This window comes from Seriola dumerili, unplaced genomic scaffold (assembly GCF_002260705.1).
Source record: "Seriola dumerili isolate Sdu_G_001 unplaced genomic scaffold, Sdu_1.0 BDQW01000468.1, whole genome shotgun sequence".
Classification (NCBI taxonomy): domain Eukaryota; kingdom Metazoa; phylum Chordata; class Actinopteri; order Carangiformes; family Carangidae; genus Seriola; species Seriola dumerili.
Window position 1 is genome coordinate 4071498 of NW_019174723.1, and position 13092 is coordinate 4084589.

Here is a 13092-nt window from a genome sequence, read left to right on the forward strand (position 1 = left end):
GGGGGTTTACAGATCAACACTATGTAGAGATGTGAAATCTGTAAAGAGCTTATTCAAAGTGCATCATTAACATATGTGTGTAATACAGCAACCATCAAATCAGCCATTTTTCTGCTGAATGAGTACTTTTTATATTGATACTAGTACATTTTGTTGACAATGCTGTAATTTTAGTATGCAAGCTTTTTTAATGCAGGCCTTTTACTTGAAATGGAATACTGCAATGTAAACATAACCCATAACAAGTCTTATATTCAAAATATTAGTTTAGTACTAAAGTATTTGCAATGACATGTATCAAAAATAAAAGTAATCATTGTACCAAATTGTCCTTGTCATATTTAATTATATATATAATAATATAATATATGATAATTATTGTGTTAAAGAACTTTATAAACAGTTGGGTAACTATGAAATAAAATGGAAGTACTCATGTACTTCAAAGTACAGTATTTCAGTAAATGTACTTTGGGACATTCCACCACTGATTGTTAGAAATGTGCGTAAAATGTATTTTTAGTGGTCAAAGTTTGGATATGCTTAAGTGTCATGCTTTGCGCAAGTACTGCAATGCTAGGCATACTCCTAAATAAAAAAAATGTTTTTTTTCTTTTACATTTTTTACTAAAATGTTGTAAACCTAAAATGTGAGTAGGGCTTGATTGTATAACAGAAAATTATTTAATTAGATAATTAATTGTTGTTCAAGAGGACATACAGCAAAACCAGTTTTATCGGACTATTGATGAAAGGGGTTTGCTTGTGACACACGGTACAAAATACACATACAAAACAGTAAAATATAACCAATTTTTATTTTAAAATAAAAATTGGTAGCACCTTGTCTTTTAGAGTTTTGGTCAAATCAGTTAGACAAAATGAGTTTTTGATTTATTCTGATACACAAAGACAAATTGTGACTGTCTAAACAAGTACTTTTGGTCATCACAACTGGTAAATTTTCATTGTCATATTTTACTAGTCAACATGCAGGCAATAATTGCATCAGGCATTAAACATCATAGAAAAACCATATTACCCAGGAAACATAACCCCACAAAATATATGTTGTAATGAATTTTCAAATGAAAAAATGTGTTCTTGCATGATTGAATCTTGGATTTACATCTATTTGATTTGATTTAACTGCTTAAGTTTTTGAATTATCCATGAACTTCGACAGCAAAATGTTTGTTATTTAGGCACAGATAAAACAGTCAAACGCAAGGCCAGCCTCAAAGTTGGCAAATGGACTACAATACAAAATGTTAAGCATTAAGAAATACTGGACAATACAGGTTTTTGGCCAATAAATACAGAAAAAACACTCATACATGTAAAAAAAAATCAAATTTGATATTTTCAAGTGTTGCACTGCAAGTACCACAGCCACATGGCATTACACTTGCTCTTGACAGTGTTTTCTCACGCTCAGCATGACACATCAGAGTGTGTAGGCCTACAAATCTCTGTTCAGGCAGAACACCATTCTCTGTCCGAATTTCAAAGGCACAGTTTTTACTTTCAGCACTGTCAATATAAAACAAGTGCAAGTTGTTTGTCATATAGTAATAAAAGAAAAAACATATGAACAAATGAACTATTATTAAACCTTGACTGAAAACTGTGGCGTTTATGGTCCTATGTGCCAACATATTCCAGTGTGTCTGCTTTCAACGGATCCATCAAAGACCAGATTTCGCCCTGTTTACTTAACTTACAACCAAAAGTATCATATCAGTCTGACCACTAATGATGTATATTTGCATGTTTTATGGTTACAATACAAGTAACTAAAATACACTTTTGTTTTGCTGCTCATTTACAGGTAAATAAGGCTACAGTTATGTTTACATCTGCTGAATGCAATTATTGACTGTCTACTCAAGAGGTACGGTCCATGTAATTACAGAACTGGGTTGCATAGAAGAACCATGTTCACCATTTAAAAATAGATTTCCTTATAAAACAACCTATAAAAAGAAATCAATAAATGTATAAAATCTGGTGGAAATTTAAAAAAAGAGCTGATGTTTTTTTGTTGTTCCTTAAAGGCACAATAATAAAAAAACACAATGTCCAAAAGTCAAGTCAGGGCAGGCAGGCTTCTGCTTTGGCAAAAGAACCATTTTAATATTCATACTAACTGGAGTGATTGTGATGGGACTGCTTTGGTTGTTGTTTCCCGTCTGTCTCATAGTACTTTCAAATAGTGGTTGTCAATATTGTCAGCACTGAGGTTCAGAGAAAAGGCCTCAGATTCCGATCTATAGTTTCGATTGCGCCAAAGACATTGTGTTTTCCAAGCTTGGAATTTCCTTAACCCCATGCTAATACACTTTTCAAAACAGAGGATTTTGTGCAGAGGCTAGGAGAACAACATCTGGAAACTCTAGCATTCTATTCTCAATATACGATTCTATTGTAGCTGAAGAGGTTTCAAGCTGGAGCTCTAACAGGGGCTGAGCAGGTCCCTTGAGAGATTAATGTCCACGAAGCTGGTCCAGCCTGGTGTAAACGTTATCAGCTTGACTAAGTTCTTCAAAGACAGGCAGAAGGTTGAGCAGCTCAGCATCTTCCACATCATCAAACCAAGACACCACAGGAACCTGAAGAAAACAAATGGTCACTGTTGGCCTTCGATTAAAAAAAAAAAAACTAAAAACACAGACACAAGCCAAAGCAGTGTATGAATTTATATAAATCTAACCGAAGAGGTGTACAGTTTTAACCGGCCCTTAATGTGACTTGTGTGTGCAGAATACATTCCTATAAACCAGGATCTGTACTGAAACAATTAGTCAATTGGCAGAAAATTAATCAGCAACTATCATGATAATAGTTTAATAGTCATTTTTCAAGCAAAAATGCTAAAAATGATCTGGTTCCAGTATCTCAAATGTGAGGATTTGCTTTGGATTTTGCAGTTTTGGTCGCACAAAGAGACACATTTCATCACTTTGGGCTCTGTGAAATTATAATGGGTATATTTCACTATTTTGTGCCACTTTAAAGATGAAATGATTCATTGAGAAAATAATCTGCAGATAAATAGATATTGAAAATAATTAGTTTGAGTTAGTTCGTTGCAGCCCTAATGAGGATGAAATTAAGAATACACTTCCAAAATGAGATTTTAATATTTTTGGCACTAAGAAATGTTGCCTCTCCAAACATCAAGGGACGAGTCTGCTAATTTTATCAATTTGCCAACTATTAAAACTCTATAAAATACTTGAATTTGTTTCAATTATGTGATTCATCATTTTTTACGAGCTAATCTCACATTACCAGATCTCCATCCCATTAGGCTGGAGGTCTGGAGCAAATTTTTTTTTTTTTAACCAACTTTTGTGCCTGAAGTTGTCCAGACCTCCATAAGCATAACAAAACAGAGGTTCCACATCTTTTTTATGATTGATCTCAATATTATTTCTTTTTTTTTTTTCCCGATACATGGAAGTTCATCATAGTGAACTGAACACAGTGAAAACTCACAGCATTGTTAGGGTGGAAGATGTAGGAGGCAGGAGAGTTATCCAGGATGAGGGTTTTGTGGAGATCTCGGCCCAGGCGGCTCAAGTCTTTGACATAGCAGCCCTGATGGAATACACAAGATTCCCGGAATAACCGAGCCCGGAAAACACCACACTGATCCAGCAGGTCCGTCACAGGGTCTGCATACTGATGGAGGCCAGGGGGAGATGTATGGAGTAGGTGAGGGAAGAGCAGGGATGTGTAAAGCTGGGCTAGTGAAGCATTTTCTACATATGGTGGATATTTACTCTAAATAGCTAAGTTACAACACCACACATCCAAAATCTGCTCATCTGGAACAGGTTGCACCAGCTATTCATAAATCCATTCCTAACTGTGTCTTGTAAAGTCATCCCTAAGATCTTAGTAAATATACATTTTAGCACCTAAAACATATGATTTACCAAACTGGGTTGCACCACTGAAACTTAAGGAAATCACTGTAGGATCACAAGCTGTAACATAACTACGAAAAATAACAGTTTTAGCAGCATTTACTGTGTTTAATTTCTATGCAGTATGGATGAGAAATATGTGTGTTAGTGTTCAGTAGTAATCATGCAGTTCAAAGTGAGTGGGAAATATATGATTATGCTAACATAAGTTGCGCTATTTAGTCATTTAGTCTGACATAATTAGCATAATGTTTGGTAATATGAGGTATGTTGTGTTATATTTAATTTAAAATCTTCCATCATTGTTGAACAGCATTTTTATTAAGTGTCTGGTCAGATATATCTTCACTCTAAAAGAGTCATATGTTAGCTGTGTAAGTGTACATCTCCACTTCAAAATCAATTTCGATATAACTAAGTCTGAACTTATGAAGAGCTGTTGCAACCAAGCACAGAAACAAACTACAGTTGTAATCAAACGTGAAGAAGGTGTCTGCCGAGGTTACTAACAGTGTGTTAAACAGCCTCTCTCACAGTAAAAGAAGAAACTAAAAGGCAAGAGAAAGCAGAACAACATCTGATAGATCAGACATTAAATATCAGACAAAAGACACTTGGTGCTGAATAAAATATGAAGATCTTATTTCAGTATCTATTTCAGTATCTGATGTACCTTAGCGAGACTGGCTGTAAACAGCACACATTCAAATAACTCTCCCATTCTTTGCAGGAACTCATCCACATACGGCCTCTTCAGTACATACACCTGTAAAACAAAGAGACCGTCAATAAACAGTTCAACCGACAGGGCTATTTAAATGTCATTTAATTTAATTTCCTTGCATTTAAACTTTTTTTTCCATCCGTTAGCTGCTAATAGCCAGTTCCTGAAACAAGTAATCAAGAATAGGCCGTGCCAGTGTTAACCAGCCTATCCTGGATTACTTGAACCAGGCAGAGGCCCACAGAGGATTCCTTACCGGCACATGGGGTCCCAGGACTCACATTTCTGAGTTAATTACATTTCCACATGTCCAAAAGTGAGAGGCTCTACACCAGAGTTGAACAAATGGTCCAGTACACGTTGCTGGTTAAGCATTTTTCAACATATTCTTCACAGAGACAGTAATATATACTGTATCACTTATTAATGAAATTTTAGATGAACTGGGCTGAAATGACTAATTTTCTTGCTGATGCATCCACTTCTACTTGTTCTACTGTATCCTTTTTCTCCCCAACATCTGGCCAGTAGAGGGCTCCGTGCACCCGTCATTGAAAAACCTGGCTGATCAGTTACAAGACCCATCCCTTTTCAGCTCAGCAACCACTGCAAACACATCAACATACATACACAAACACAACTCCCTCCCCTCTACAGCAAATACAACACTCACACACGCAGTAGTTTACCTGGTGTGTGGTCCCCTCTATCTCCACAGGCACGATGAAGTCTGCATTACTAATAGGCTGGAGGGAGAACACAGAGCGAGATAGTTGGCATGCTCATTCACATGAGCCACGCTGTGTACATTCACATGGCATTACATAACAACTGAACACTTAGAACCAGACCCCTCAACGCTGCTGTAAATCACAGTACACAGCAAACAGAATGTAATTCACTTGATGTGTGTGTGAAGAAACTCTGACACAGATTAACAAATGATCAAAGCAGAACCAGGCTGACACAGGCTGCACTATGTGTGTATATATATATATATATATATATATATATATATATATATAGCTATAGCTAAATAAACATATAGTCATTTACTTGCTGTTACAAAAATAAGTGTATCTGATGATTTAGTGAGTCATGGCTGTGGTACCTTGAATGAGCTGTGCACCAGAGTCTCATCCAGGTCTATGACCACGCATATCTTCCCTTGGTCCTGGGCCTTCACCTCAGGCAGGAGGCTGGGTTCAGATTGCTGAGGAGACACACCAAGATTTTTTTTTTCTTTTTTAATAACACCTATCATTTGTCTTGTCAGTGCTATATTTATGGCTGAGGAGTATGATTAGTCCCAAAAGCACAGTGATTCATATGAAAGTCAAAGCTTGGCTATTTGATTTTACCTCTGGGAAATTAGATTGAGTTAGAAGGGCATGTATGTGATGATGGCTGAAGGAGTGGGCTTAATTATTTACTGCAAAAGCTTCTATGTTGTATATCTTTATGATAAGCAAATTTATGTCTTTCATTATACTTCCAATAGCAGCTTATTAAACTCTACAGGCATTCACCTACAGGGAGAACAAATTACGTTGATATAATCTAATTTTCAGATATCCAGTTTTTCCCCCCTCTGTTAATTTTGTTTCTACGCTCCTCATGAGCAGTCGAATTGAAATTAATTATTAATATGTTACATAACAGAAATCACTTATCCATTAAGGAAGGAAAATTAAGATTGAGAAAAATGCCATCCATGAGCAACAGCAATCTTCTTTCACCAACTAAACAATAAGCCAGATGCAACATAACCCCATCGGCGCCAAAGTTTAATTCAGTTTCATTTCAGTGGGAGCCTGCCAGACAATAACCAGGCCCTACAGATGCTGCTTCCTGTTTGCTCCTGATGCTGGAGGACACTCCTCAATGTGAACAAACATGGCATCTCATTAAAATACCCCTTACATGCTACTGAAGCTCTAATCAGGCTGACAGCGTTCACCAGCGTGGCCAGTCGTGTGCAGCAGGCGCTCAAGGCTTTATTTTTTTTCTCCACCTCAGCAATTACGAGGCACACTATACACCATTCTCTGCTCACTCTCGCCATCTGCCTAAAGGACTGACAGTCGCTGTGTCGTTCTTATCTTCCTTGGAGGATCAAGTGTGAACATCAAAGTGATTCCATATCCGCAGACAGTTGCGGTTTAGCTTTCAAGATGTTCCGAGCAGGTGCAGTAGTGGTTTTAGTGCGCAGCAATAAAAAAAAAAAAAAATGCTGGAAGACAATAATAAGCACATTTTTACAACAGCATGTTAAGTGTATTCGCACAGATGTCCAACCTATTCAAACACCTCCTCTTTTATGGCAAGCAGCGTATGTGTGGGCGCAACAAGGAAGTAAAATCTTAAATAAACAAAAATAAAGGGAGGACTGAGCTGAGGTCTTCAAATTGTTTTCGGTGGTGTGAAATATTGCTAGAATAAGAGTAGTGTTACCTTGACAACCGTCCCATTTTCCTGTGAATCCAGCAAGGCCTGCTGGGAAGGTGGTGGTAGTGGTGGTGGTGGTTTAGGGCCATCCTGAGCTTGGAAGCAACAGAAGAGCGCTTTGAAGATGTTACAACTCCGAGGCTGTTTTAGGGCAGACCGGCTCACCTGGCCTGTTTAGCAAAGAGAAAGAGAGACTTTCATGAGTAAAACTGTATGAGGTCAACATGGAAATGCTAAGTGGGGCTTTGAGTTACAAGCCACAACTCACGTCAGCTAATCTTCTTTTTTTCCACACACAAAACAAATCTTGACATAAACAATAAAGAAATTAAAAATATATCAAAAAACAATCACAAATACTAATTCATAAAAGAAAATCAGAGTAATTAAGTATGAGCTGCTTATAACGTATAGAATGAGCTTCCTGTCATCCATCTGTCTACACGGATGGCATAGCCCGCACATGAAATCTGTTTTTAATGCGCCTGCCTCTGCTGCTGTTGCTGCCGCTGCTGCTGCTGGAAATGGCTGGTACATGTTATATAATCACAGAGGGCGGGAAAACCCACACTTTTCAGCAGTACCTTCAACAGAAAACACAGACAGAAAACATTCCAACCATTTTAAACTCCAAGACCTTCCAGAGCTGCCTGAAGCTAGCCAGAACAGCCAGAACAGCCAGAACAGCCAGACGGGCAGTCAGTCAGTGAGCCGGACAAACAGTCACACCTCAGTGCTCTGTGCAGGTCTTTGATCAGTCACTGTAACGATGGGTGTCCTAGCCGCATACAAGGCTCAGTGAAAGAAAAGGGGCAAAAAGAAATTCTTGCAAGTCCCTTCTGGTGTGTTTCGTGTGAGGACTTGCTTGATTTTATACCCATCAATACAGTGCCATCCCAGTTCGTAAACACACTCAGCCCCTACTAGAAAGGTGAACTGATGGTAAACAACCAGAAGCTTGCCAGCCAACTGTTTTCTCAGAGATTTACATGTGTTTTTCCATAAACTACAGTGTCCACCCTGCTGACCCTCTGAATGCTCTGAAGACATAATGCAGACACACCAGTGACCATGTTACACAACTCCATGTTTAAGAGACAAAGGACACTGGAGCTTGATTTGATGGCCCTTCATTAGTCCAACACCATTTTTATGAAAATATTACAGATAGCTGTTCAATACAGTCCACATGAGATATAACCCATGGATGTGAATCTTGAGTGCCAGTCAGCACAAGTCAGCCTATTGATTTCCCACAGGAAGGCAGTATTGGCCATGTATGACATAACACATACATTAAAACTCCCCTGCATGTAAGAGGGTGGAAAAATAACAGCAGATTAATCCTACAGAGATTTACCAGTGACACGCTGACGAAGCCACAATGCAATATATCACTGAAACCCACTCAATCCAACAAAACAGGCAAGGCAAGGCAGAAAAAAAAAAAAAAAAAAAAAAATATATACTATATATTATATATTATATATATATATATATATTAAAGGGATTGTGAATTATTTTCTCCACACAATAACCGCACCACAGTCATGCAATATGCACTATATCAACGATCAAGAGGTGAACCAGAATCAATGAGCAAAGCCTCTTTCAGGGCCAAGGAAAGCGTGCAAACAACGAAATCTTTGAAACGGCGCTACAATGGGCGTGTGCAGAGGGGTGTGTTTGTGCATTCCGCTGTCAATACCGCGGCACCTGGTATTTCTATACAGCCCCACTGTTAATCCTCGGCCACTCTGGACCCTTTTACACCTATTTGTCTTTAATACATACCACGATTTAATGTAGAAACTGTGCAGTTTGTTTGTCCAGTATTAAATAAAATCAAACAGTACAGCAGTTTTTTTTTTCTTCCTTAATGCCACTGACGTGCACTGACCTGTGACCAAAATATAAACAAAACACCACACTGTAGTTTGATAAATGAACAAAAAGCCTGGTTTACACCGTACTATAATGCTGCCTGTGGTGACAGACGAGGTCCTCACGCTGTACCTGGTAGTAGTAGGAAATGGGATGGTGCCAAACAAGCTGGAACCTGATAGACATAAATACACGGCTGCTAGGTTTGGAGAGCTGGCCGTGATCACCAGCAGCACACCACTGAGAAAAACTCAGTGATAATCGCAACACCACATGTTAAGAAGCGACACAGATTTGCACAATAAGAGCACCCACAGCATAAAAATGAGAGAGAGGGAGAGAGAGAGAGAGAGAGAGAGAGACAAAAACAGGATCAACAATAGCTAAGCTCTGGATGGCAAACCCAGTGCGTAATGGAGACTGTGAACTTATACTTGAGCTTATATCCAATACAACATGAATAACTCGGCTGTGGTAAAGCAGAGTGAGCTACATAATAATGTCCTCTGATATCAGATTAGTATCAGATGTTATTCAATCTTATATTTTTTTTAAGAGTCATATGCTCTTTATGATCTGCAGGTGATCACTGAAGAAAAACAACTACGGTTGCATCTCCTGTGGAAGAATCATTAGCAAAGAAGCTATGTGTGATTTTTAAAAACTCTATCACTTTTTATTTTGTAGGAGTTAGATCTAAATATTACAGATTTTTTTTAAGGCAATGCGCCTCAGACCGCGCTCAACCAGAGTCCGCAGAGCTCAACTGTCAAATGGGCGCACTACAGGCTTTCTCAACACACCGATCATTATTCAGAAATAATCAAATAATACCGAGCCACACGAGGCAGATGTTGATTAGATTTTAAAGCGTATATAACCCGGGCCCATCTCACCTGTTTTCGGTGACACTTGAACGTCTTCTTTCTGCACTTGGGTGATAACAGAACTTTCCATCTGACAATCACGGAGCCCTCAAAATCCTCAAATCCTGTCCCCGAGCACTGATGGGCATCCCTCATTGGGTTTTATTGACAAGTCGACTCAATTATTCACCGAGGTAACTTGTCATCCGCCTCAGTTACGATCCTCGATGAGAGTGGGATTTGTCTTGTTCCTGGGTTTCTTTATTCCCCCCGCCGCTTCTCCTTCTTCTTCTTCTCTCGGAGGTCCGCCTGGGGAGGGGGCAAGGCACTTGAATATGTTTTTTGGGAGGCTATTTGAGTCTCTGTCCGCTCCGTCGTCTCGGGTTTACCGCTACTATTACTGGTAATATCGCCGAGCAGCCCCCCTCTCCCGTCGCAGCGAAGTCCTCACTTTTGCACCAACAACATGGAGAATCCAGGCGAGGGAAGGAAAACAACCGAGGAAATGGGGCAAGGGAGGGCGGTTTCAAGCCCCCCCTTACTACAGATAAACAACATCGCCCGAAAGGCCTCAAAGAGCGACGAAAAACACCGAGAATTGGCACCTAGAGCAGGTTTCAATGTTGAAAACCCGATTCCACCGCGTAGTTAAATGTAAAATATGAGTTTTGTTGTTATCCGAGGTTTTGTTTTTCTACGGTTGGGACTCCGCGGGTGCCTTGAAACTGTCTATGCTCCCTGATTGGACGGCCGGGAGGAGGGGGCGTGGTCAAGGCATTCCTCCCCGTCCCGCACGCTCCGCAGCGAACACATTCCAGCGCTGCTCTAGCAAATGAGATCACATTGTTTGTAAATTATTAAAAAAAAATGAAATAAACAAGTATTAATCTCTGCCACTAAATTTAAACCTGAATGAAAACAGCCAGTGTATTTTTGTATTCTCTCTTTTAAATTGTTCGCTAGGACGTTATATTTTAACGTTTGTTTTTTTGTTTACACAGTATCTTATTTTCTACAAATACATTAGTATACTGCGTCTAGTGAGCATTTTTTAAAAATATTTTTGACTCTTATTCAACTTGAATATAGGCATATGCGGTGGAGGAGGTGTGACATTTTTAATCACAGGCCAACATAATGCAACCCCCCCCCCAAAAAAAAAAAAAAAAAAAAATTCAACATTATCATTGCGTGGTTAGGTGTGATACTGGCATTAGTGTCTAGAAGCTGCAATTATTAGCCTACTTTAAGGTTTTCTTTTACTTTAAAGTAACCCTGTAATCCGCGATTTTACATGTACAATTGCGATATCATAATCTCTGATTAAAATTGAAACCAAAACCACTCACTGGGATGACATTACTGGTAGCAGTATTTAAAATTAGCAACACTTGACTTTAATTTCCATTATTTAGCATTTATAAGCAGTATATAAACATTTAATTAGTTGTTCATAAAACTATAATATAAGAGATGTAGATACAAGTGCTTATTAATTAGTTAACAACTTTAACTATTGTGTGACTTGAAGTAAACCTTGAACCTTAAAAGGAAACTATAAATAGTTGTACTATACCTATAATGCATGTAATTTAGGAGAGCTTTCCGGTTTCTCTTCATCTGAAGGATCCAGTCTCCACTGGACACCTCCACATCAGCAAGACTTGGTTGGGAGATATAACTCTGTGCAGGACTACATGGTAACTGTTCCTCAGTAGTACTTAATGTCTGGAGGTAACAGAGGGCAGAGTGAAACCAGTGACCCAGGCTTGTTTCATTTTCTCTCTCATTTCTCTTCCCTCCAGTGACACAATAGTAAAATGAAACTGTAAATTGTTTTACTTGAAAAATGCTAGGGGATTTTACTCTAGGAACCACTGCGTTATGGCAATCACCAAACATCTGTGCAACAACAGAGCACCCAGGCTCTGTTGTTACTTTACTTTACCACTGCTTGTCATAAACATTACATGATGGTTGCATCATGTAAAAATTCAGATCAGTTACAACTAAAAATAGCCACTATTTAAGGTCTAAATCCAGTGAATAATTCAGAAAAACATGAACAGTTGCTGTTACTATTGGTCTAAATTAAAATAAGATGTACTAAGAGGCAGACAGGTCCTGTTATTTCATAATTATTTTTTCACTGTATTGAGTATAGTCATTTTCTGAGCATCTGGGACTAAAACACATTTGTTTTACCTTGTTCAAATAAATAGAAGTGGGTTTGACACCATGTTAGGCAATGTGGTCAACTAGTGGGTCCCCAGATATTTGTATATACAACATGGAGGTTCTGCAGTGCCTCCTTATCCTCTGGAGGTGAAGAAAAGTTAAAAGTAAATCACACGCATCTTCTTGCTGCAGTGCATGGTGAACAACTATGGTGTGAAATTAAGTAACAGCAGATATTTTCTGCATTTACACACATAAAACACACATGAGAATGACGGAGAGAACGACACACTGCGCACATCTGGAAGACTGTTTAGCTGAGCAAAACAGACAGAAACAATGAAAATAAACTTGTTAATAAAGGAATAACTACACAGTTGAGATAGTCAGGCTCCCCATTCCAAACACATGTGGGCCCATTACACCACAAGCTCAGCCAGTGCCCACAGTGGCCACAATGCAAGGCATAAACAAGAATGGCCCTGCTGTTTGCATTCCTGGTGTCGGACATTTTAGGGCAGCACTGACAGATCTGTGTAAAAATATATACATAATAAGTATGGACCGCACAGCTGGAAAATGTCATGTGGTTTTAAAGCTGATGCCACTGTTTACTAAATCAACTTGAAATTCATTATCTTTGCCTGCTCTCTGGTGCGTCTTGCCCCTCTACTTTTGGTAACGTTGCATGTGCATTCCTCAGAAAGGACAGACAGACCGACAGAAAGAGCAAAGGGGTCAAATGGTGTTAAGGAGGGCCTGGACAGAGTGTTGCAGGGTGCTGCAGTTGTACCCATGGAAAATCTGTCCAAAACATGTGACTTCAAACACCCGATACGTGTAAAAAGTACATCCATCTTTCTGCAGGCAACAGAACTAATGAACAAGCATGTAAAAACAACCTGAGGTGAAAGGAAAAGTAAATCACAAGTGAACTACACTTCAAACCTGAGACCTGAAATTCATCATTGTTAAACCCCAGAGAGAGAAAGAAACAGATATGAAAACAAGTCATGATGCAAACAAAGGTGACTATTCTTATATAATCCTGATGTAC

At 38.8% G+C, this 13092-nt stretch overlaps 1 protein-coding gene across 1 annotated transcript; it reads right to left on the reverse strand.

The window, feature by feature from the left end:
* Window positions 1-799: 799 nt before the first annotated feature.
* Window positions 800-10562, reverse strand: ctdsp2 (CTD small phosphatase 2). Its single transcript, XM_022763245.1, has 7 exons — window positions 9888-10562; window positions 7114-7277; window positions 5771-5872; window positions 5349-5405; window positions 4609-4701; window positions 3502-3687; window positions 800-2612 (listed from the first exon to the last, which is right to left on the reverse strand). The coding sequence occupies exons 1-7, from the start codon at window positions 9946-9948 to the stop codon at window positions 2487-2489; spliced, it is 789 nt and encodes a 262-aa protein (XP_022618966.1). The 5' UTR covers window positions 9949-10562; the 3' UTR covers window positions 800-2486.
* Window positions 10563-13092: the final 2530 nt, after the last annotated feature.